The sequence below is a fragment of the Danio aesculapii genome, chromosome 15 (genome assembly GCF_903798145.1).
Source record: "Danio aesculapii chromosome 15, fDanAes4.1, whole genome shotgun sequence".
In the NCBI taxonomy this organism is placed as follows: Eukaryota; Metazoa; Chordata; class Actinopteri; order Cypriniformes; family Danionidae; genus Danio; species Danio aesculapii.
This window is the reverse complement of record NC_079449.1, coordinates 24,767,189-24,791,037: the sequence shown is the minus strand read 5'-3', so window position 1 is coordinate 24,791,037 and position 23,849 is coordinate 24,767,189. Positions and strand designations below refer to the sequence as shown.

The 23,849-nt window shown below is 33.2% G+C and overlaps 3 protein-coding genes across 3 annotated transcripts; 1 reads left to right on the top strand and 2 right to left on the bottom strand.

Annotated features, from left to right (window-relative positions):
• Window positions 1–165: 165 nt before the first annotated feature.
• Window positions 166–5,366, top strand: ift20 (intraflagellar transport 20 homolog (Chlamydomonas)). The gene is made up of 5 exons (XM_056473013.1): window positions 166–249; window positions 2,075–2,241; window positions 2,347–2,432; window positions 2,502–2,605; window positions 4,660–5,366. Exons 2-5 carry the CDS (start codon window positions 2,115–2,117, stop codon window positions 4,739–4,741), a joined length of 399 nt encoding a protein of 132 aa, XP_056328988.1. The 5' UTR covers window positions 166–249; window positions 2,075–2,114; the 3' UTR covers window positions 4,742–5,366.
• On the bottom strand, window positions 5,153–8,922 carry tmem97 (transmembrane protein 97). The gene is made up of 3 exons (XM_056473014.1): window positions 8,699–8,922; window positions 8,465–8,609; window positions 5,153–5,816 (listed from the first exon to the last, which is right to left on the bottom strand). Exons 1-3 carry the CDS (start codon window positions 8,810–8,812, stop codon window positions 5,542–5,544), a joined length of 534 nt encoding a protein of 177 aa, XP_056328989.1. The 5' UTR covers window positions 8,813–8,922; the 3' UTR covers window positions 5,153–5,541.
• A 2,424-nt stretch (window positions 8,923–11,346) lies between these two features.
• On the bottom strand, window positions 11,347–23,568 carry si:ch211-167j9.5 (fibroblast growth factor receptor homolog 1). Its single transcript, XM_056473006.1, has 12 exons — window positions 23,377–23,568; window positions 23,224–23,289; window positions 21,879–21,960; window positions 20,937–21,138; window positions 18,865–19,003; window positions 18,688–18,786; window positions 15,850–16,010; window positions 15,582–15,719; window positions 14,124–14,235; window positions 13,941–14,040; window positions 11,700–11,799; window positions 11,347–11,613 (listed from the first exon to the last, which is right to left on the bottom strand). The coding sequence occupies exons 2-12, from the start codon at window positions 23,237–23,239 to the stop codon at window positions 11,560–11,562; spliced, it is 1,203 nt and encodes a 400-aa protein (XP_056328981.1). The 5' UTR covers window positions 23,240–23,289; window positions 23,377–23,568; the 3' UTR covers window positions 11,347–11,559.
• Window positions 23,569–23,849: the final 281 nt, after the last annotated feature.

Sequence of the window (23,849 nt, the reverse complement as noted above, 5' to 3'; positions counted from 1 at the left end):
ACTATAAATGTGTTTTACAACACTATTGCGAAACAAATAACACAAGCAATTATTAAATTATTTAACACACATAATGGTGTTTATTTAATTTAAAGAAAGCAATATCTCAAACATAAATATATTTTAGATGCACTCGTACACCCCTCTATTTCATCATGAGTTGGACGGGCCGTCGCCAGACAGTCAGACAGATGCGAGGAAGCGGTCGCTCGGTCCAACAGAAGTGCCACATAACCAAACAAAAGTCAGGTAGGGTTATGACATTTACTAGTTTATTTTACTTTATAAAGTGTCATTTTGTGCAGTTATTGTAAATATTGTATATAAATTTTAATAAGATTGTGGAGTTCCCAGCTGGTTTGTTTGTTTGTGTTTATCTATCTCAATGGCAACCAGACCCTATCAGCAACAAAGCGAATTTTGAGAACAATAGTATATCTAACTTTTAAGTAAACATACTCTACTCTTACGTGGTTGATATAATGTAACGACTGTGGTAGTTTCGTGTAACGTTACTTCAAATGAACCTGCTACGTTAACTAGCTAATCCGTTAGCTAGCTCATTGTGGTTTTGACATATGCTTTATTGCAGGAGATTAAGATGGAATCAGATTGTTTTTGTTTAGATCATTGCTAAAGCTTTTATAACGTTATATTGTATTATATTTATATTTAAGTGTGGTGGAAAAAAGAGTTGCTTAAACATGTGATAATAATTATAATGTATATATGTAGAGAGAGATATGATGTGCAACATAATTCAAAAAGGAGTGTTTACAACATGATGTGTAGAACCACAGAACGTAGATCGATGTTTTTTCTAGATTTTTATTTGTCAGGGCAAGTTTTAAATGTTTAGGGCATGTCATTACTGAAGAGATGAGTGATGAAAAGTACATGTACAGGGAACGTTGAAAGTTTAATGCTGAAGCAAATATGCTGGGAAGAAAGTTTTCGGAGCAGGTTAAGGTAAACCTCTTTAGAACTTATTGCAGTTCTTTATACACAGCTCCTCTGTGGTATAATTTAAAAAAAAGAGAGTCTCCATAGGCTGCAGGTTGCACACAAGGATTGTATGAGGACTCTTAAAAAAACATAGATGGTGTAGTACAGGTGAATGATTTTGTAAGGTAACAGTTTGATCATTTTTTGCTTTGGATGAGAAATTTGATCTATATGTTTATTTGTCGATTGGAGAATTCTCAGAATAGCATTTTTGTTAAACCCTAGGCTTACTGAGGTGCGTTATCAGTCACCTTTGATGAAATATTGGCATAACTGTCTTTTTTAACGTATTGTGTGGTTTGTATTGTCTTTTGTACTATTGGACCTAGTGTCTGAAATAAAGAGAATATATATACAGTCAGGACATTAAATATTGGGACATTAACACAATTCTAACATTTTTTTGCTCTATACACCAACACAATGGATTTGAAATGAAGACGGTCAGCTTTAATTTAAGGGGTTTTACATCCAAATCACCTGAAGACTTACAGACTTCAGGCTGTAATTGACTGCAAATGATTTGCAACAAAGTATTAAAACGTGAAAGTTTAATTTATTATTATTTATGCCCCATTACTTTTGGTCCCTTAACAAATGGGAGGTACATATGCAAACTGTTGTAATTCCTACAGCGTTCACCTGATTTGGATGTAAATACCCTCAAATTAAGCTGACAGTCTGCAGTTAAAGCACATCTATATATATGCTCTATGGTATTATTGTATATAAGTGTTAAGAGCAAAACATTGTTTTTAAACTAATTAAATGACATTTTAGCCACGTCGTACATCAGATTAACGTGAAAAAGTCTTTATGAACATCATTGCAAATGCAACAAACTAATTATTCTTAAAATGCATTCTGAAAGTTCAATAACAATAAGTAATTATTCATTATTTTAAAGTGATAAAGCATGTATGTTCATTATTGTTGTGATATATTATTGAATATTGGGACGTCTAGACATTGTACGTTGCAAAATCAATACTGTATTTGCCAGTATTGAATACAATAAAATTATGCAGGTTTTTCTTTTAACTAACATCTGTTTCTGTTTAATTATCAGCCATTATTGAGTCACACGGGCAGACTACGGTCCTCTGGTCATGGCTAAAGACCCGTTAGCGGAGGCTGGACTTCATTTTGATGAGCTCAACAAACTGCGAGTACTCGAGCCTGATGTGAGCCAGAAAACAACTGAGCTCAAAGAAGAATGCGAGGAGTTTGTCGACAGTGAGTGTTTTTCATTTTTAATCTCATCATGAAGTTTATCTTTCTTAACTGAATTTGCTTTTCGCAGTACAGATCAATAAGTTCTCCTTTTGCTTTTGAAAACAGAGATTGGACAGTTTCAGAAAATTGTAGGTGGGCTTATTGAACTTGTGGATGAACTTGCGAAGGAAGCCGAAACCGAAAAAATGAAGGTACTTTGTTGTTTTAAATCATTAGCTCTGCAAATTTGTGTTTTGTATTCACATATTGTTCACCTACAGGCCATCGGGGCAAGAAATCTGCTGAAATCAGTTGAAAAGCAACGGGAGGCCCAGCAGCAACAGCTTCAGGCTCTGATTACAGAAAAGAAAATGCAGCTTGAAAGGTAAACAGTCTTTAAGTTAGGAGCTGTATGTCAGACATTTTATGCATTAATCATTTATTTTATAGCAAAAGTTTGATGGCTTTTAACAGCATAACATTTTTCCTATGTTCCATGAGTTGATGGAATTTCATATGAAGGATGTTTTTGTCAGGAAAAAGGATCCTGAGAACCTCACTTCCATTATGACACATAAAAAGTAATGCTTATACATTCAGTATTGTAATGTATTGAAAATCAGTGAACGGTAGATAAACTCTCAAATATACTGAATAATCAAACGATCATAATAATGGTGTATTTCCTATAATCTCATCTGCTGATATGTTGCTAGTGAGTTGCAGAGCTTATGAAAACATCAACATCATTATGGTCAGATATTCAGTTCTATTATGTTACTGCATGGTTATTTCCAACTTATTACTTTAAGTAAAGAAAAACAAAAGAGAACAAAAGTGCTAGTTAGCAACTAATTACATTATCTGCATTACGTAATCAGATTCTGAAAGTTAGGTTGAAACTTGAAATTGAAGTACAAAACATTTTAAAGATGTTTTGCATTACCTCGCAAATATGTTTTCTTCAAGTGACACCTTTGTTATCAAACAAGAGATCCATTTGCTGCTCTTCACTTGTTTGATCAGAGATTGTGTCACTTTAAATGGCGTGTACAGAAGCTGATCTGGGAACAGGTTATCATACGGAGTGCGTCCGTCAGTCAGCGATTATGCGGTTGAAGTCAGAATTATTAGCCCCCCTTCCCCTTTGATTTTTTTTTTTTTTCTTTTAAAAATATTTCCTAAATGATGATTAACAGAGCAAAGAAATTTTTACAGTATGTCTGATAATATTTTTTCTTCTGGAAAAGTCTTATTTGTTTTATTTTGGCTAGAATAAAGGCAGTTTTAAATTTTTAAAAAACCATTTTAAGGTCAAAATTATTAGCCTCTTTAAGCTGTATTTTTTCCGATAGTCTACAGAACAAACCATCATTATACTGTAACTTGCCTAATTACCCTAACCTGCCTAGTTAACCGAATTAACCTAGTTAAGCCTTTAAATGTCACTTTAAGCTGTATAGAAGTGTCTTGAAAAATATCTAGTCAAATATTATTTACTGTCATCATGGCAAAGATACAAATAAATCAGTTATTAGAAATGAGTTATTAACACTATTATGTTTAGCAATGTGTTAAAAAAAAATCTTCTCTCCGTTAAACAGAAATTGGGGGAAAAATAAACAGGGGGCTAATAATTCTGACTTCAACTGTACATGCATTCGTTGATTCAGAGGTTGCATTATGAAGGGTTATGATCGACAAACTGCTTTGATGACTAGAAAGTGAATGCAGACATTTTGACATTAATTTCAAAACACTTTCAAGATTAAAAATATGGGAGATATATGGGAAACCCCCAGTCACATCCTTCCGGGTCTCTGTAGAAACAAATACTTTTACTAAAGATAGGTGAAACACCATGTTATAACCATTTCTAGTAACCTTAAAATCTGCTTGAACCAGAAGTTTGATGAAGTATTTGCATCTGAAACAGACCACTGAGTAGGCGGCGGGGTTTAATTTTTGGACTCCTCCTTTCATCTTTCACTCACAGCAAAGTAACTAAGCATGAATAACTCAAGCTGCCAAACTGATGTCATCAGAGGAGTATAAGAAAAGTGTAGGTCAGGATTTGATTAAAGAATATCAAAACTGTCATTTCACTGAATTGACTAATTCACAGTACAGATTAATTTCAGTGTGCTAGCCAAATAAACACAATGTGGTTACATAAGTTGGTAAATTAAAGTAATCTAAAAGTAATTGAAATACATTAACCATAACCTAAAATGAAACTACAGTTCATCATGATAATCTGGAATCAGCAATTGACTAGTTTCAAAGTAATCTACCCAAAACTGTCATTCATTTTAGGCCACCAATATTGCTTATACCAAGGATTTCTGTATGTTACATACAGCCACTTCAAGTAGTGAACAACATTGTGTTTATGCTCTGAATTCTTCTCTAAGACTAAAACGTCTTTTTGTTTTGCAGGTATCGAATAGAATATGAAGCTCTTCAGAAAGTGGAAGCTGAGCAGAGTGAATTCATCGATCAGTTTATACTGCAGAAATAAGAGTGCTGTGTTTCCTCTCTGCTGGACAGGAAAAATGATGCTATGCATCTTGATTCACATTGACCTCCTAATAAGTGCGGGGTCTCAAACTAGATGAACTGAATTGAGCAGTTAATGGCAGACAACAGACGTCTGTTTCAGCCTCAACCTCAGAGCATTGAGTGCTTTTGCATGGCCAGTTCCTGGAGGCACATCCTTGTAATCTTTCCAACCATAGATCATAATCTCAGATGAAACTATTTATATACAAAAGTTATTTATACTATTTATATGGAAACTAGTTTGTAAATCTGATCTTTTTTTTTTTTTTTTTACAACAGGAAAATACAGTATTTGCATGTTACTGTAAATAATTCCATCATGTGACATCTTCAGGTACATATTTTGTTTTCTGTATGATTACAACTCCTGTTTGAGACTTGAATGCCTGTCATTTTAATTATACCATATCCTCATGGCATTTTTATTGGGACCAAACCAAAATAATTTCTGTATAAGTTATGGAAAAGTATGGAAATTTATGGAAAATTCGTTTCTTGTTTACATTTACCATGTGTAATCTCAGCATTGGACAAAGCTCATACAGATCTGAAGAACATCTGAATAAAAATATATTTTGCAATTACATCTGTTGTCATCTGTAAACAATTTCTAGAGGTTAAAAAATAATCACATATAATTATGCGAGATTTGGCACAGATTAAATCACATTTAACAAATAATAACTACTTACAACCCTGGTGGGATTTAATCAATACATACTGTGCTCTCATTTAGGGTGTAGAAAGAGGAACTGGCAATTATCTTTGTTTCTTGGCCTTTGAGGGAGCATTTCCTTTCACAGATGGTGAGTTGTAAGTTGCGCTGAAGAGCATGGTGAGCAGTATCATGATGGGAATGATGAGGTACGGAGCATAAATGGACACCAGTGTTAGCCGTTCATTCAATGTTTGGGGTCCCGGATGTGGAGTCAAAGGAAACTTGTGGAAAAGTATGTGGCTTAAAATTGGGACTAGAGTGGTGGCCACATGAACAGAATAAATGATGGCTGGAGTTCTGATCCATTTGCAGCCACCTATTAAACAGACGAGCACAATAATTAGCTGGAATAATATGACCGTAGCTAGTAGGAGACAATGGATTACTTTCACTCCATCTAAACCAATATCATGTTTATTAGATCCCATCCCAATACCAGCTAAATTATAGACAGAAGCATCTCCTCTTTATCTTTAGGTCACTTCCCAAAGCACAGCTAGATCCTAGTGAATTTAAAAAGTAAAGAAAAATGGGAGACTGTTTAAGTGAAATAAGGCTCCTTAAAGACAAATTATATTAATTACAGTTTTCACTGCACTATTTAAATTATAAATGACCTGGAATATCATAGAAATTTATATTCCACACATTGTCATGGAATATAATTAACTTTAGTTTGTTGCTTTAAATTTTAGTTCCATTTGTCAAAACATTTTATTTTTCTATACCATAACATGTGAACCAAGTTTTGCCTGTTGTTAATGGTTAGGCTTTTTTTCCTGTTCCCTTTTTCATCTTTTCATGTTGTTAATGCAGTCACCAAGTTGTACCTGTTAACTAAGGCAGGAAAATGTACATTTCAAGAGCTTTGACTACAAAATGACTTAAATTGACTTCAAAGACTGAGTACTCTTGTTTCTTTCAATTAAAAAAGAATAAAACATTATCTGTTGTTGCCCTCACGAAGGCTTCTGAATTCAAGGAAAAAAAATAGTCAAGCTAAAACAATTTAAATTTTATGCAAAGCACAGTAGTGCCTTTATTATAAGCCATTGAAATTCAGCTTTTTAGTCAGTGAAAGTCAGGAAATTTGACGTTTGGTTAAGAGTGGGAACCCTGTAAGTTGATTTTAAAAACAGCAAACTAGTAAGACAAGAATTGAAACATGTAGTTATTTAAAAAAAGATACTAGTATCTAATAAAAATAGCATTTACAACACAACAAATGTACTGGTGTAACGCCAAACTGCATCTAAAGCTGTCTCTCTGCAATGCTTAAATATATTGACACCAAACTTTAGGTTCTTCAAGTTCACCTAAAACTGACCACAACACTTCAGTTTGTAACTGATGTGTAACTAACCACCTATTGGTCAAAAGTTATAAACCAACACATCGTTTATATGTTAATTGTTTTTATGATTTTCTGATATTTTAAGTGAAACACACTTCAAATGTATTCAAAAACTCATTGTTTCACTTGGTCTGTTGCTACTCATTAACCTTGTTGCTTTTGGCTCTTGGACTGCTTTGCTCATTCTGCCTCTGGATTGCTTTGCTCATTATGGCTCTGAACTGCTTGGCCCTTAATTGCAGCTATATTTAAAAACGATACTATTATCTAATAAATAGCCTAATGAATAAGTAATAAATAAATGCTTAAGTTATTATAACAGGTTCTCACCAATGGCAAGAATGTACTAGTAACAAAATGTAGTTTGTTACTAGTAACAGTAGAGCAGTTACTAGTCAATTCTGAAATAAGTACTAGTATGCAGTGACTACTAATATTTAAAGAATAAGTACTACTATCTAAAGCAGGGATGCCCAAACTCGGTCCTGGAGGGCCAGTGTCCTACATATTTTAGTTCCAACCCCAAAATTAAACACACATGAACCAGCTAATCAAGCTCATTTTAGGTATACTAGAAACTTCCAGGCAGGTGTGTTGAAGGAAGTTGGAGTTAAACTATGCAGGACACTCCAAGCCCTCCAGCACCGAGATTGGTCACCCCTGATCTAAAGCGATCTAGTATCTACCAATAAGTACCAGTATCTTTAAAAAGGTACTAGCCCTACCTAAAAATAAACATGTGTAACTAATAAATAGGCAATAATACTACATGGAAAAGATACAAGAATTAAGTACTAATAGCATGAAAATAGACATTAGTGCATTTTACAGAAACAGGCTTCCCACTCTAAGCCAAATATCAGATTCCCTGACTTTTCCCAGATTTCCACCGACTTATATGAATTTCCATGACCTATAATGAACAGAAAAAAGACAACTGTTGTTTTGAGCACTGAATAGATACTGAATAGGTACAGCCTGATAACTGCATTTGATTGCCAGTTGACAAAGGCATAGATAATTTTGAGGGATGTAAACAATAACAATGTCCTAACGAATTTCCTGTTTTACATTATTAATTTCTATTGTTTGCTAGAATCCAAAAAGGTCCACATATTGATAAATAATATTATAATGGCTGTTTTAACGTTAAGGTATGCTTAAATTCCCTCTTTTTACAGTTATAAAATAGCTGGACAAGCAGGAAATGTTCATGGGCCAATGACATGACCACATTGAAGATCTATAGGAATAAAATGGTACTGAAAATAGAATAACAACAAGCAAAACGTGAAACAGGAAGATTAAAAAATGGTATAGAAATTAGCATTTTGAAAAAAAATAATAATAATATGACAATTAAAAACTCTGATATCCATGGCTCAGGCAACATATATTTAACATTCCCCGACTTTTAATGTCTGGAATAACATTAGACCTTTGAAAATTGCATAAATTCCATAATCCTGTGGATAAATAGTCGCTTCAAAAACAATTCTGGTTTAGTTATGAAGCTTAATGACCGTTAGATGTCACTGTTGTGCCATTAAAAATCGCCTGCTTTTACAAATCATTAACAGAAGTGATGCTTTGACCGGAGCTGAACTGACCCTTCAGAAAGGCGTACGCTGCAACTGGGAAAAAGGGCAGCTGCACGAGCGCCTCGCAGAACACAAACGACTTGAACCACGCAGGAGGGTCCATCATCATCGGGTCCTTGAATTCACCAGCATACCAGTGCAGTAGCTTTATCAGCTGTGAAGCAGATAATCATATTTACCAAGTACTAACGTTAAAGAATTACATTTATCCTAAGACTAACACTGCTGAGAGTGTGAACTTACCTCTGGTGGATATACATGTTCGGGAAGTAAAGCTTGAAGATCAACCAGCAGGGTAATTGGAATGTGCGACGCGAAGTAAATGAAATATATAATTTCTAAGACGCGAAGAAACATTTTGATTGTCTGGTTTAAGTGACAGGTTAAGTGTTTTTGACAGGTTGTTCTTCCGTCAGGGTGGTTTGGCAGCGGTGAGTTGGCGTCAGTGGGAAGAGTAGAGTAGCGTGTTGATCCTCTGTTCCTGATTCGTCATTTGGCTCGGATCTTTTTAATCCTGGTTTTCCAATTGGTCAATCCGCTCGGTTGATTCCTGAAGTGGGCGGATTCCTAACGGCTCATTGGCTCATGGAGCAATCGTAAAACTACCATAGCAGCTACTCATAGATACTCATACTCATATCTATGGCAGCAACCACTGTTTACATCAAAATAATAGATGTTCGGTGATAAGCATTATTTCAAATTTTTTGAGGCATGTAAAAAATTTTTGATAGTTTTTAGTATAGTTTTATTCATTTTAGTTTTGAGTTAAAATCATGGTTAACATATAAAAAAAAAAAAAACATTATTTAAATATACATCCACTTGAAATTTGTCAGTTTCTCTGGATTTATTAGGTAAGGTAAGGTTCTGCATTGCTCATTAAATCCATATTTGTTTTAATCTATAAACATTTTAATACATTTGCAATAACAAGCTTAGGGACCATTTTCTCACTATTAACTAGTGGCTGAAATTAAGTTGGTGGATTAAGTTACCCGTATATTTTTAATTTGGCTGTTAATTTGTACTTATGAAGTACAGATATTATAAATCCCTAACCATACTTAACATCTAAGCACAACTACTACTTTCATAACTATTATAAGTAGCAAATTACGATTTATTGAGGCAAAAGTCATTGTTAATGTAGTCATAATTTAGTCAAATTTAAAATAAAACAGGGTATATGTACTTCATAAGTACATATAAACAGCCAATTTAATAACAGACAGATAATAAGCCACTAGTTAATAGTGAGAAATTTGACCAATTTCTCACTATTAACTAGTGATTTATTAAGTTACCCGTCTGTTATTAAATTGGCTGTTTATTTGTACTTGTGAAGTACATACCGTGCATGATATTCTACATCCCTAACCCTACTTAATACCTAAACACAACTACTACTTTCATAACTATTATAAGCAGAAAATTAGGACATTGAGGCAAAAGGCATAGTTAAAAGTGAGAATTGTATACCTTAAAATGAAGTGTGACCGAATTTACATTGAAATTTCAAATAAAATAGGGTATATGTACTTCACAGGTTTAAATAAACAGACAATTAATAATATACTGGTAACTTCTAGTAGTTGATAGTGAGACCAATTTCTCATTATTAACTAGTGGCTTATTAAGTTACCTGTCTATTATTAAATTGGCTGTTTATTTGTACCTATGAAGTACATACTGTGCGTGCATGATTTTATTCTACATCCTTAATCCTACCCAATACCTAAACACAACTACTACCTTAATAACTACTAATAATCAGCAAATTAGGAGTTTATTGAGGCAAAAGCCATAGTTAATGGTTTGTTATTATTGGAATTTGTACCTTAAAATGAAGCAGAACCAAGTTTGCTTCCAAATTTCTAATAAAATAATGCCATTCTTTAATAATAAGTTCAATTATTAAGGGAAATTCTGCCAGAAATGTACATTATTTGTCCATGAAATAAAAACATAAATACAGTGAATAAAAAGTATTTAATCCCCATAATTTCTAAAATGGACTAATGGTTGATTTCTGGGAGCTCTCAATTTTTTTTTCTTTATTAAAAACACTTTACAAATGTAAAAACTCTGTCCTTGTCCTCAGCCCAATTGACCCTACACACTTTAATAGTTTAGTTATGCTAAAAACTGTTATTTAGAAAATACTTCAGAAATAGCAAGTTTAAGTTGTTATCATTCACATCAATTGAATAAAAACATGAAATTCTAAATTAATTCTACAAATAAATACCACAAATATATAACACAAATATATAACACAAATAAATTTACAATTGTCCCCATGTTTCAGTCAGTCCTGTCTCATTTGCATTAAATGTATCATAAAATGTGTGCAATACACCTTTAAGGCTGTGACTTGAAAGTGACGTGGATGGAGAAGAAAGTGATGGAGAAGAAAGCTGACAGTGATCAGGGATGCCTTTTATCATTGAATTGTATGATTTTATGCTAGTTTTTGTATGATTTTTTTGAAGACGACAAGCTAAAGGTCAGGCCCTGTCACGCTTTTTATAAGTGAAAATGTACGTTTCTGGTAGAAAACACCTTAAGGATTTACAATAGTAATGATTAAAGTAACTTGTAATTTCAGAAAGTAGCCAAAACATGCACCTTTATGCTAAAGTGTTATTAAAAAAATTAAAAATTAACATATTTATAAAATTATCTTAAAATATTAATATAAAATTAACTTATAATAAATAACTTAACTTTGAATAATAGCTTAATTTAAAGATATTAAAAGGTTTGTTTCTTCATTTACTTACATAATCACAATGAAATTATTTAATAAAATATTTATATTAAATTATAATGTATTAAAATAAAGCATGTTAATCACAATAAAACACTGACTTTATTTAAAAGAAATTATTTATAAAATGACTCATGTCAATAATATTGCCTTTTGGCTATTAGAGTTACATACAATTAAATTCTTAACTGCAAACATTGTTAAACAAAGTTTGCCTGCACACAATTAATAAGATTTCCGTTAAGATCGATAATACCGTACATCAGTTGGTTTAAAATCCTTGTAGAGTTGAAAAACATCATTTGATGTTCAGAGCGATGTGTTGTTTTGCTTAATTAATCCCTTCCGCATTCAAGATCATTTGATTGTCGATGTGCACGTAATCCTGCAAACACATCAGTAATGTTGAATCACTTATCTGCAGGACAAAGGTAAAGAGTGACAAGTGGATCAAAGATGAATATGCCTCACCCCATCACTCTCCACAATATTCTCCAGGATCTTGACAATGTCTGTAAATGAAGGTCGAGATGTGTATGGATCCAACCAGCAGTCCCGTATGATCTGTTCCCTACATTTAAAGATATAAAACACAAAAGCACCAAGTTTAAAAATACTGGCAGTGTCTGGGACGCAGCTTTGTTACAATTCTGATTCTACATCCACTCAGTTCTCTGCATTTTACAGAGGGGGAAATAAGAACACGTCACTGTTTCTCGAAGAAAACATATTTATAAAGTTGCTGTTGACTTTAAATTTTTACCAGATGTTGGTAACAACCAAATTAATCTATATATGCAAGGAAAACAAATCTAATTAGTTTACAAATAAAGTCATGTGTAATAAAATGAAATGACACAGAAAAAAAGTATTGAACACATGAAGAAAGGGAGCTGTACAAAGGCAGTGAAAGCCCAGACAGCAGCTAAAATCTCTCAGTAGATCTTTAGCAACCCTCTGGCTGCCGTCATTTTAAATTAATATTAGCTGCTTCAGTCCAATATCTACTTTAGTAGGATGGTGAAGAGGAAACCGGAGTGGACATTTCAGCAAGACAATGATCCAAAATACAACCAAGGAAACTCTCAAATGCTTTCAGAGAAAGAAAATCAAGCTGGCCCAGCCAATCACCTGACTTGAATCCAATAGAAAACATAAAATAAAGATCAGATTTGATAGACGAGACCCACAGAACCATCAAGATTTTTAAACTCTGTTGAAGTCTGTGAAAAACTCACACCTGAGCAGTTCATGTGACTTCATTCTCTATATGAGGAGGCGTCTTTAAGCTGCCATCACCAAAAAAAGCCTTTTATATAAAGTATTGTCATTTCATTGTTATTACACATAAAAAAAATCCGATAGTTATATTTTTATATTTGTATTGTTTGTGTTTTTACTTAAATTTGGTTCAATTTCATGTCAACAGCTCCTGTAGAAATATTATTCCCAGAAAAAAACAACATGACATGTTGAATACCTTTCCCCCCACTGCATATGGAAACAATTGACAGAAACTTAGAAATGTGTAGTGTTTATATACAGTCAAGCCTGAAATGATTCATACCTCTGGAAAATTCTGATGGGAAATGACACAAGCTTCTCCCAAAAGATTTCTCCGCTTTTATTTACATTGGAACAAAAACTACTGTCAAAATTTGACAGGGGTATGATAATTTGGGAATTGACTGTAGTTGAAGTTTAATCTTTATATTTTATATATGTTGTTATATATCCTCATTTTATTACTGACATTCTTGTCATTTGAACTTTTATAATGTTTTGCCATTTTTGTCATTAAAATTATATTTTAATTACAGTTCTAAACTATTTTTTCAGTGTTTATTTTTGTTCATTTTATGTTCATGGTTTTAGTTAACTAAAACAACACTCAAATAAGTTTATGTCTCACAATCCTGAGTTTGTCTCTAAAGGGTGACTTTTCTTGTAATTCTAAGAGAAAAAAGATTTTTGAGAAAAACACCTAAATAATTTACTCTTGTGGCGTAAACAATCATCCATTATATTAACACAACGGTGAGTTTATCTTCTGAACCAGTTCTGAGTTTATTCTGACTTTCTTTCTTTGATTAAAAAAAATGTAACAATATATCAGAGTTTTCACAAGGATAATGATTCTGAAAAGTCTGATTTGTAAGAGTCTGAATTGTGAGAAAGAAACATCAGAGTTAACTTTACTTATTTTTTCTGTTGCATAAACGAACTTTTACACATTATGATGACCAATTTTTCAAAATATTCATTAATTTTCCTTCGGCTTAGTCTCCATTTCAGAGGTCGCCACAGCGGAATGAACAGCCAACTATTCCAGCATATGTTTTACGCAGCGGATGCCCGTCCAGCCACAACCCAGCACTGGGAAACACCCATAAACTCACATTCACATACATTCTACACTATGGCCAATTTAGTTTATTCAATTCACCTGTAGAGCATGTCTTTGGACTGTGAGGGAAACTGGAGCACCCAGAGGAAAACCATGCGAACACGGGGAGAACGTGCAAACTCCACAAAGAAATGCCTATTGGCCCAGCCGGGACTCGCACCAGCGACCTTTATGCTGTGAGGCGACAGTGCTAACTACTGAACCACTGCGCTGCCTTTTCAAAATATATTTCACACATTTTGATTGCATAAAATATTGTTTTATACACATTTTTTCCAAAATGGACTTGATTGTGTATGACTCACATTTCAGGACGGCAGGTTCTGGGGATTGGGTTCTTTTGTCCAGCACAGATACTGTACACCACTTCCTCAGACGTGCTTAAATTGGAGTATGGCAAAGTGCCTGTGAAACATAAAACCCATTATCTATTACTTGTTCATCAAAACAATTCAACAAATCAACCAAATCTCACAAGCATTTCTCACCAAACATCTGCATTTCCCACAGCACAATACCATAAGCCCAGACGTCTCCTTTAAAGCTGTAGTAGCTGCACCGAAAGTATTCTGGAGGGTACCAGCGCAGGGGCACACGCTCCTGAAGTCACATTCACAGAAACAAAATATGTTGTTTTATTCAGGTGAATTTACAGATTTATTTGCGTCAGGTTAATAAGTCTTAAAATTTAAGGGCGATTCTTAGTGTGTTTCCACAAGATTAACAAAAGGAGACATAAATTAGTCAGTATTTTTTGGAATTGCAATTTACAGAGACTTCTGTTATGTTGAAAATTGTAGGCTTACCATTGTAGTGATACGTGGATGAGGATTGAGGATGAGCTGACAAAATTTTAAAGCTGAATATACTGCCTGATCCTATAATCACTATAATCATGCAAGTGTATAAAATATTGATAGATAATATATTAACACATGCTATTGCTAACTGACATTTGATCATATAGATTGGAGTTGAAGTGATGTTTATGCAAACAAACTGCACAAATTACTATTTTAATTAAGTTATAATCAATATTGTGATGAGTAGAGAGACCGCTATGCCCCGTGTTGCTGTAGTACACAATACATTTAAGTTCTAGTAACTTAAAAGTCTCAGAAACTTCTAGTTCACTCAGACTTTACTTCAGTATGTTGATGTACTTCCACTTGAAACTGAATATTGAGCAGGGGGCGGGGCTTTCTTTTTGACTTCATAACAATTCTCTTATAGCAAACTAATGGTAGAGGGCGTGGTTAAGAATATCGTGACTGAAACTGTCAAACTGACATCAACAGAGAAGAGCCGCCACTCCAAATGCAGAAGCAAATGGTCAGAATTAGATTGAAGATTACCAGTGGATTAAATTCCATGGGTAAATGGGGAATATGTGCACAGACTTTCAATTTTCAGTCAGCCAACCCAAGTGCTTCCGGTGCGCTGTTACAAAATTGCCACGTTCAAGATCAGATTTCTTACAAAATCAGTGATATTCACTGCCTGGTTAATATTTCATATAAAGTGGGTATCAGACTGAACATGAAGCACCGCATTAAATCCCTGTCATGTGTTTAAATATGGAAATTTATCTTATTTCACTATTTTCAATGTAGTTTCTGCGCTAGCCTTCTGCTACTGACAGTGCTTTTGTTTAAACAGTCTTTCATCTAGGTTTATGCTTGAACAACTAAATAAACGTTTAAGTCAAAGGAAAGTTACATAATCCTTTGACTTGAAGTTTATCATTGGCTGAAAAACACTAGCTGTGCATATATCCCATTGTTCACATAAAGAATAATCTTGTGCGCTAGCCAAATTGTAACATTGTCTATTAGCATTTCACACAGGCAAAATGTTTGTTTACTCAAATGGTTTGAGTTGTCTGAACTTATCAGCATTTTCAGTAATCAGAGTTGATGTTGGACGAATAAGTACGATTGGTTCACCTTGTGTTGTTTTTTCCTACTGCTGCGTCTGCTCCTCATGCGGGTCAAGTCTCTAGCTAAGCCGAACTCTGCCACCTTCGTCTCCCATGGAAACCGACCCACCAAAATGTTCCTTAAGGCAAGGTCACAGTGCACCACCTGAATGATTCGCAGAGATCGTCAAAAATCATTCTTGCTATTTTTCATTTGTATTTATGGTGAATGGACATAAAGAAATATGATTCTTCATTTATATAATGGAATATTTTGGTACTGTGGCATGCAGTACCATTTTGGAGCGCAAGTGCTCCATGCCCATGGCGATGTGGTAGGACGCAATGGTGAAATGACGCTGCAATTCAGGGTCTGCACTCAGTTCATCTTTGTGTTTCTGAACAAAAGTGCGAAGGGTCCCGTAGCTCATGAACTCCATGATCAACAAATATGGCTCTGAAAAACACACAGGCATCAAACAACTACTTTACGTAATTTAGGTTTTCTTGAAGGATGCAGCAGCCTATTTTTTATTATCCGCTTGTTAAAGGAATGGTTCACCCAAAAATTTAACTTCTGTCATCATTTACTCTCCCTTTACTTGTTCCAAATCAATTAGAGTTTTTTTGGTTCTGTTGAACAAACACAAAAGATTTTTTTGGCAAAAAGATATTTTTGGAAACCTGTTGGAAGTCCACCATGGAAGTCAATAGTTACAGCCAGTTTCAAATTATAAATTGATGATCAGGAGGGGGTCAACATTTTTCAAATTGTTTGTGTTATACATGCTTTAGTCATTTATGTATTTATTTTTATTTACATCAAGTTTATTAATAAAACATATTTTTACCCCCTTCAATTATTATTAGGAGATAGAAATTTCCAACATACAGAATTGCATAAATTGAATTCCCTGACAAAGACCCCTTTGGAAATTTGGTACAAGGAATTAAAGAATCCTAAAAGTTAAAAACAAGCTAAGATATTAAGATGGGTTGAACGTGATATTCAATTTAAACCAGCAAAACTAGATTCAAGATTTAAACAATGGAGTTTGCAAGGTATAACATCCTTTTGTCTCATCACCACTGATAATGAATTAGAACGCTTTCAACAACTTTCGAATATTTATAACTTAGCCGTTACCTTCAAGTTAGACACTACTTCAATAAAGACATAAGAGATTCAGAAGACATAAAAACAACAGTAGTACAGGTATTTATAGATACTTACAAAAAGAAGGTGAATAAGAAACTAGTATCAACAGTTTATCCCTGTCTGACATTCACAAAGAAACACTCAACAATGTATATAAAACAGAAATGGGAAAAGGAAGCCAATATTATTATAACAAATGAGGAATGGTTAACTATTTGGGAAACACAGATGATCACAATTCATTCAGATTCATGGAGGGAATGTATTTGGAAAAATGGACTCAAGTTCTTTATGACACCTAAATTAAAATACTTTCAAACTAGAGATGAAAAAAATGGTGAATGCTGTAGAAAATGTGGAAATGTATTGGCTGATCATTTCCACATATTTTGGGATTGTAATAATATACACACTTATTGGCAAGATTTGAATAAAGAGTTAAATGCAATAACGGGATTGAATCTGGAATGTCATTTTAAAACTATGTACCTGGGAATTTACTCTTCAAAAATACCCCCAAAAAATATGCATATCTTCTTAATACAGTACTAACAACTAGCAAAAAGGCAATTACAAGGAAATGGCTCAAGGAAGATCCTCCATCTGTAGGTTAATGGCGTGATATTGTAAAACAGGTGTATGATATGGATGAAATGTACTGACATTTTGGGGGAAGAGGAGATTCCCCCCAATGTGTAAAGCGCTTTGAGTGCCCAGAAAAGCGCTATATAAAAGTAACGAATTATTATTATTATTATTTTTCTTGAGACAACAAGCCAATAGAAATCCTGCATACTGGGGTAAATGGTTGAGAAGAAATGTAATGTTTTAATTTTATTGTGGTGCTTTTATATTATAGATATCTGGAGGCTGTTGATCTTTGATACGCAACCCTTAACAAAATTTTATATAGCAACCATATTTTACCAACCATAAATACGAATGTAAATGAGATAGTATTCGGTGACCTTTGACACTTGTATTGCATGTCTTTTTTGTTTCCATGTTTCTTTAAAAATGTTGTTGTTGTTTTGTTCTGAACAATTTTGAAAAAGAAAAAAATATATATATAATATATTTAATATAATATATTTAAAAAAAAAAAAAAAACGTATTTAAGTTTACAGCGTTTTGAGGGATATTTAGTGTATTCTGACCTACAGTATTCTCTGATGAGCCATTTCAGATGTTACTTTAGGTCAGATTACAAATGTTATTATTCATCTAATTTGACTTTCAGGCTAAATGTAGATACAAACAACTATTTTGCGAGAAAACAAAGTCTGGTGAACACGATGTCTATCGCTGCTCTAGATCTGCCGCTTTCAGACTTTTTCCTCGAATAGACTGATTGATGGAGTTATGCATTCACAATGGTTTGAACCATTATAGGGCACGTCAAATATATATTTATATTATTTTATTACATTTATATCGTGTGCACACTGAAAACTGTTCGCCCAGGCTGTGCATTAAAGCTGAAAATGCAGTAAATATTGTTCAATATCTTGCGCAGACTGCTCATTTCACTTTAAAAGACATCATCAGAAGGCCCAGGCATTGATTTGGACTTGTTTGTATCTATTGATTTTAAAATCTCAGAAAGAGTGAACACTGACTCGCATTACATGAATCGCCAATGACCATGGATTCAGCTAAAAATTGTCTTTAAATGTTCTACATAAGAAAAAAAGCCACCACAATCTTTGATTTAACTATATATTAGTACACTTCAGCAGGCAACACTGTGCTAAGGACATTAAAAAAAAGGCTAAAATCATGTGGCCTATTAAAGAAACGTGCTATTTGTCACAGTTAACACCTTTTAAACCACAACACATTGTGCTAAAAGCACACTCAGAACACTTTAGCAGCACCTAAAGACCACACACTCACATCTGCAAGACCTAGTTTAGTAGTTCCCCTTTAGCATTCAAAGATTATTTGAGTCTGAAATACAAAATGCTTGACTTACCCTCCGCCGTATTCCAGTCCAGCAGCTGCATCACATTTTTATGATACGCCAGCTTTCTCATAATAGACGCCTCATGTTCCATCTGCTTAGACGTCATACCTGCAAACGACAGCGCATATAAAACAACAGCTCAAAAGACGAACACATTTTTCATTGTTTGAGTGCATTTAGTTTTACCTTCTTTTCCAATTTTGCACGTGATCAGCGAGTGGCCTCTGCTAGTGCCTCTTATTATCCTCGCTTTGTAAAAAACTCCTTCTCTGCCAGCTTTTATGAGCTGAATAAGGTTCAGGTCTTCTTTTGTGAACCGGGGAACCTAAAGAAAATCATGCAACGTTGTTTGAGCATTTAAAAAATACATTTAAATGACTATTAGAGTTATTATAATTACATTCTTCAGAGCAAAGGTCATCATGTATAGTTTGCATCACATATACAGCTGAAGTCAAAATTATTAGCCCTCCTTTTTAAATATTTTCCAAATGATGTTTAACAGAGCAGAGAAATTTTCACAGTATGTCTGATAATATTTTTTCTTCTAGAGAAAGTCTTATTTGTTTTATTTCGGCTAGAATAAAAGCAGTTTTTAATTTTTAAAAACAATTTTAATGTCAAAATTATTAGCCTCTTTAAGCTATGCACTTTTTCGATAGTCTAAAGAACAAACCATCGTTATACAATAACTTGACTAATTACCCAAACTTTCCTAATTAACCTAGTTAAGCCTTTAAAAGTCACTTTAAGCTGTATAGAAGTATCTTGAAGTATCTAGTCTAATATTATTTACTGTCATCATGGCAAAGCTAAAATAAATCAGTTATTAGAAATGAGTTATTAAAACTATTATGTTTATGATACACCATTGTGTATCCACAATAGTAGTGTTTGTTTCGTTATTAATGTATTTATTTATTTATTTATATACAGTTAAATTCATTTATTATCACTACTAATGACTGTGTTTGAAACAAAATAACAGCAGTTGAGAAAGCTTGCGCTGTGGGTTACCATTGCGACACTCGTTGTGTTTACTTCAGATGCTACTAAGCTGCGCCTGGGGAAAGACACTGAAGTCTCAATGTGATTTTGTTTCTCCTGATAATTCAGGTATGTTTCATAAACAGTAAATATGTTTATTTTAAATAATGTAAAAAAAAATGCGAGTACACAATTCCTACGTGTTTTGAAGTGAATAGCTTATTTACAGTTGTTAACTGAGTAGAGTGATTCAAATGAAAGTACCAGGAACTTAGATTAAATGACAGTTGGTCTAAGTTATGTTTGTTATAACTGACTCCCCAGTAAATAATATGTATTTTACTCAGTATGTGATAATTGAACAGAAAATGACTTATTATTTGTATATATTGATTATTTATTTGTTAATGTATAACGTTTATGAGAGTAACATTGGTAATTGGTCTCAAGTGTAACGTTAACTGTAACAATTTAAATGATACAAATAACAGACGTATGATTGTTCTGTGAGTTTAGTAGTTTTATGGTAAATGGTTATATACATAGGTTTTTACAGAGAAAGAAGAAGTAGATGGTTGACAAAGAATATAAAGTGTATTCTGTGTCCTACTGATAAATATACGGAAGGTTTAATATTTATATGTGTTAATGATAAGAGAGTAAGAGTGTATAAGTATTTGAAGCATTAATTGTTGTAAAAAGAGAAAAACAATACAAACAAAAGAAACAAATCTGTATGTTTGATTAAATAAAACATGATTTGAGGATATTTTTGCATAACATGATTTGTGAGGATATATTTGCTATAATATAAATGCTAATAAACAGATGCTACTAAGCTGTGCCTGGGGAAAGACACTGAAGTCCCAATGTGATTTTGTTTCTGCTGAAAATTCAGGCACTTTTAATATGCCTACGAGTTCCTCGGCCGGGACCCGTAACATTCAGAAATCTTCTTATTATGTTTAAAAATCTTCTTTCTGATTTTTCTAAAAATATACAGTAGGGCTAATAATTCTGATTTCAACTTTATATAATGTAATTACAAAATCTATCCAGTTAAATATCATCGATGGATTTGCTCTTCAGCGTTTGGACTTTCAGCAGTGAAATTAAACCACACTGAACTGAACTTCAACTCTGAAAACTGGACTGACACAGTTTCAATTTTAATTGACTAAGTTAGAACTTCTATGTTAAGCCACAATCTACATTGTAAAAGCGCTATGATGAATTGAATTGAAGTATTTAAAAATGAACACAATAAAAACCTGTTGTGAAGACTTCCAGGGAAACTTGCAGCTGGATTTGGTTTGTTGTCTGTGCAACGGGCTCTCTGTGATTGGCTCTGGTGCTTCAGGAAGAGTCAGGACATTGGGTGACGGAGGTGAAGAATCATGAGAAGAAGCTCGAGGGATCACAGTCGGCCTCCCCTGCTTCAGGTCTCGTATGGTCTTCTTCATTGACCGATATCTGCAGAGGAAACAGAGACTTAATGTATTAAAAATATTGCTTTATTTTATACATATTACTGGATAACGTATTGATGAAAATGCTGTAATGGCAGTATCTGCTCATTTGTACTACCGTAGAAAAATACAATGACTTAATTTTCAAAAACAGATAGAAGCATTTTAGGTAATTTTCAGAGATCATGTTTTTTTTTTTTGTGTGTGTGTGTGTGTGTGTATTGAGTTCAATTGTAAAATAAAATTGATTTATGGAAAGCACTAAAACTGTAGATTTGAGTAATTTTAAGAAATCATGTTTTTATATTTTGTATTAAGAAGCAAAACCTTAATTGCAAAACAACATTTACTGCAAAATACTAAAAACACAACCATGGAAAAAACTTCAGAGACCTTTTGAAAATTCTCAGCATCTCTAGATGTACTGTACAGCTTTACTAGCTGTTAAACAATAATATATGTTTTATATTCATATAAAAGTCTGATAATATTCCAAATATAAAATGAAACAATATAAATGACAATATTTTTTTTTATTTCAGTGTTATTCCACCAAATATTGATATCTTCACTCATCTGAAAACATCACCTCATCTTGTTATTTTGACACACAATGATAATCGATTAATCCAGAGAATTTTCATGTGCTCTCCTAATTACACCATTATATTAATCTACAATTTAATATTCACATGAACAATTTTAGATGCATCAAAATGTGTGTTATCACACGAGTAAATATACTTGTGAAAGCAGAGGAATCCAAGTACAGCCATGAAGAAAACTGTAACACCGTAGACGCTGATTAGAATTATGAATCCAGGATCTGTAAAGGTGGGGAGATTTTCATATGATCAAAGTGAAATAAACCACAGTGAGTTTTTAGATAGACACAAACAACAAGTAACCAATGCACACAAAGCAAAACTATTTAGATTTTATATATACATGAGATTTACATATAGAAATGATCTGTTGGTCTCCCTCTCTCTCTTTCTATATATATATATATATATATATATATATATATATATATATATATGTTTGTGTATTTCACCACGATTGGCCAGCCTTATAATAATCCTAACTATTGCTTAATACAGTTATGTCCATATTCAGATGCAAAAACCTCTAAATGCTGTGTGAAATTTTCTCCTAAAATGAGCATTTGTTTCAGCCTCCTATATTTATGTTCAGTTATTTCATATTAAAGGCAATGAAAAGAACTTATTCGTCACGGTAAAAGTAAATTGACTGAGCCTACACAACGAAGCATCTATTCTAAACTTATATGTTTAAATATATATTTGAACTTATATGATACAGCTCACTCTCTCTCTCTCTGTGTGTGTATATATATTTATGTGTATATATATGTATGTGTATGTATGTGTATGTGTATGTATGTGTATATATATATATATATATATATATATATATATATATATATATATATATATATATATATATATATATATATATATATATACACATACATACACACACATTTATACCGTTAAAGACAAGCCGTTAAAGACAAAATTATTAGCCTTCCTGTGAAATTGTAGGTCTTTTTTCAATTATTTCCAAAGTGATGTTTAAAAGAGATTTTTAAACAAACACATTTTTAAACAATAATTTTAATAACAAATTTCTAATTATTAATTTGTTTCGTCTTTGATATGATAAAAGTGTATTATTTTACAAGTTATTTTGCAAGTATCGAGCTTAACGTGCAATTTAAAAGCCTAACTAGGCAATTTAGGTTAATTAGGCAAGTCATTGGACAACAATGGTTTGTTCTGTAGTAAATAGAAAAAAATTCTCTTAACGGGTCTGATAAAATTGAGCAGTTTTAACCTTTTAAAAAATGTTTAGTGTTTTTTTAAGAAAAAAAATTGAGAAAGTGTTTTTTTTTATTTAATTTAAAGAAAAAATATTGCTCTCCAAAACATTACTTGGGAAATATTTGAAAAAGAAATAATATTTTACTTGAGGGCTAATCATTTTTTTTTAATACACACACACACACACACATATATGTACAAACATTCCTTCAAGTGTAAAACAATTTGTAAGCTAAACCTACCTTTAATATCTCCCATAATGATACTGCGAGCGTCACGTTTTAGTCATCTGAGAATTTTTAGCAGAACTAAAAGAGAAAAAGGCACAAGAAAAACATTGTCTATTTAAATTCGCACAGCCCCTTTAAAATTACAATTAAACACACAATACATACCTTAAATATCAGCCAGTCTCCTCATACATTCACATGCAAGATGTAAAAAAAAAGCAAACATCTTTTGTGACCAAAAAAGGCAAGAAAAAGCTCTCCGGCAGGTTGAGCTCATTATGCAACACACACCATCGTTCAACCTTCTTCTGCATGAGAAGAACAATACACAAGCATGCATGAAGACCACTGAGGCTGAGGTGCTGTTTAGCACAACAAGCCACAATTCTTCAGCGCTTGTGGTTTACAGAACTCTATAAGTAGCACAGCATACACTTCCTGACTGCACATGCTTTAAAAAACTCACTCTGCTGCCCACAAAGCGCACATTCTGAGGCGATTCTCTCTAAATCATTTGTATATTTTCATCAAGGGAAATATTCACATGGAAAATGTGGTAAAGCAAGTGGAAGGGTCCCACCTTAGGTTAGTTTAAATGTCAAATGTGGCTTGAGTTCAAGGAAATAGGCCTGTGTGAT

What these genes read in the sequence shown, in the direction of transcription:
- ift20 (XM_056473013.1), top strand. Translation starts at nt 2,115, where the DNA reads ATGGCTAAAGACCCGTTAGCGGAGGCTGGACTTCATTTTGATGAGCTC. An exon ending in ATGCGAGGAGTTTGTCGACA is followed by an intron (nt 2,242 to 2,346) that starts GTGAGTGTTTTT and finishes TTTTGAAAACAG; the next exon opens with AGATTGGACAGTTTCAGAAA. An exon ending in CCGAAACCGAAAAAATGAAG is followed by an intron (nt 2,433 to 2,501) that starts GTACTTTGTTGT and finishes GTTCACCTACAG; the next exon opens with GCCATCGGGGCAAGAAATCT.
- tmem97 (XM_056473014.1), bottom strand. Translation starts at nt 8,812, where the DNA reads ATGTTTCTTCGCGTCTTAGAAATTATATATTTCATTTACTTCGCGTCG. An exon ending in AACATGTATATCCACCAGAG is followed by an intron (nt 8,610 to 8,698) that starts GTAAGTTCACAC and finishes TCTGCTTCACAG; the next exon opens with CTGATAAAGCTACTGCACTG. An exon ending in AGCGTACGCCTTTCTGAAGG is followed by an intron (nt 5,817 to 8,464) that starts GTCAGTTCAGCT and finishes TCTGTTTAATAG; the next exon opens with GTGGCTGCAAATGGATCAGA.
- si:ch211-167j9.5 (XM_056473006.1), bottom strand. An exon ending in GGATTCCTCTGCTTTCACAA is followed by an intron (nt 21,139 to 21,878) that starts GTATATTTACTC and finishes TTTCCTCTGCAG; the next exon opens with ATATCGGTCAATGAAGAAGA. An exon ending in GTGCAAAATTGGAAAAGAAG is followed by an intron (nt 18,787 to 18,864) that starts GTAAAACTAAAT and finishes TGTCGTTTGCAG; the next exon opens with GTATGACGTCTAAGCAGATG.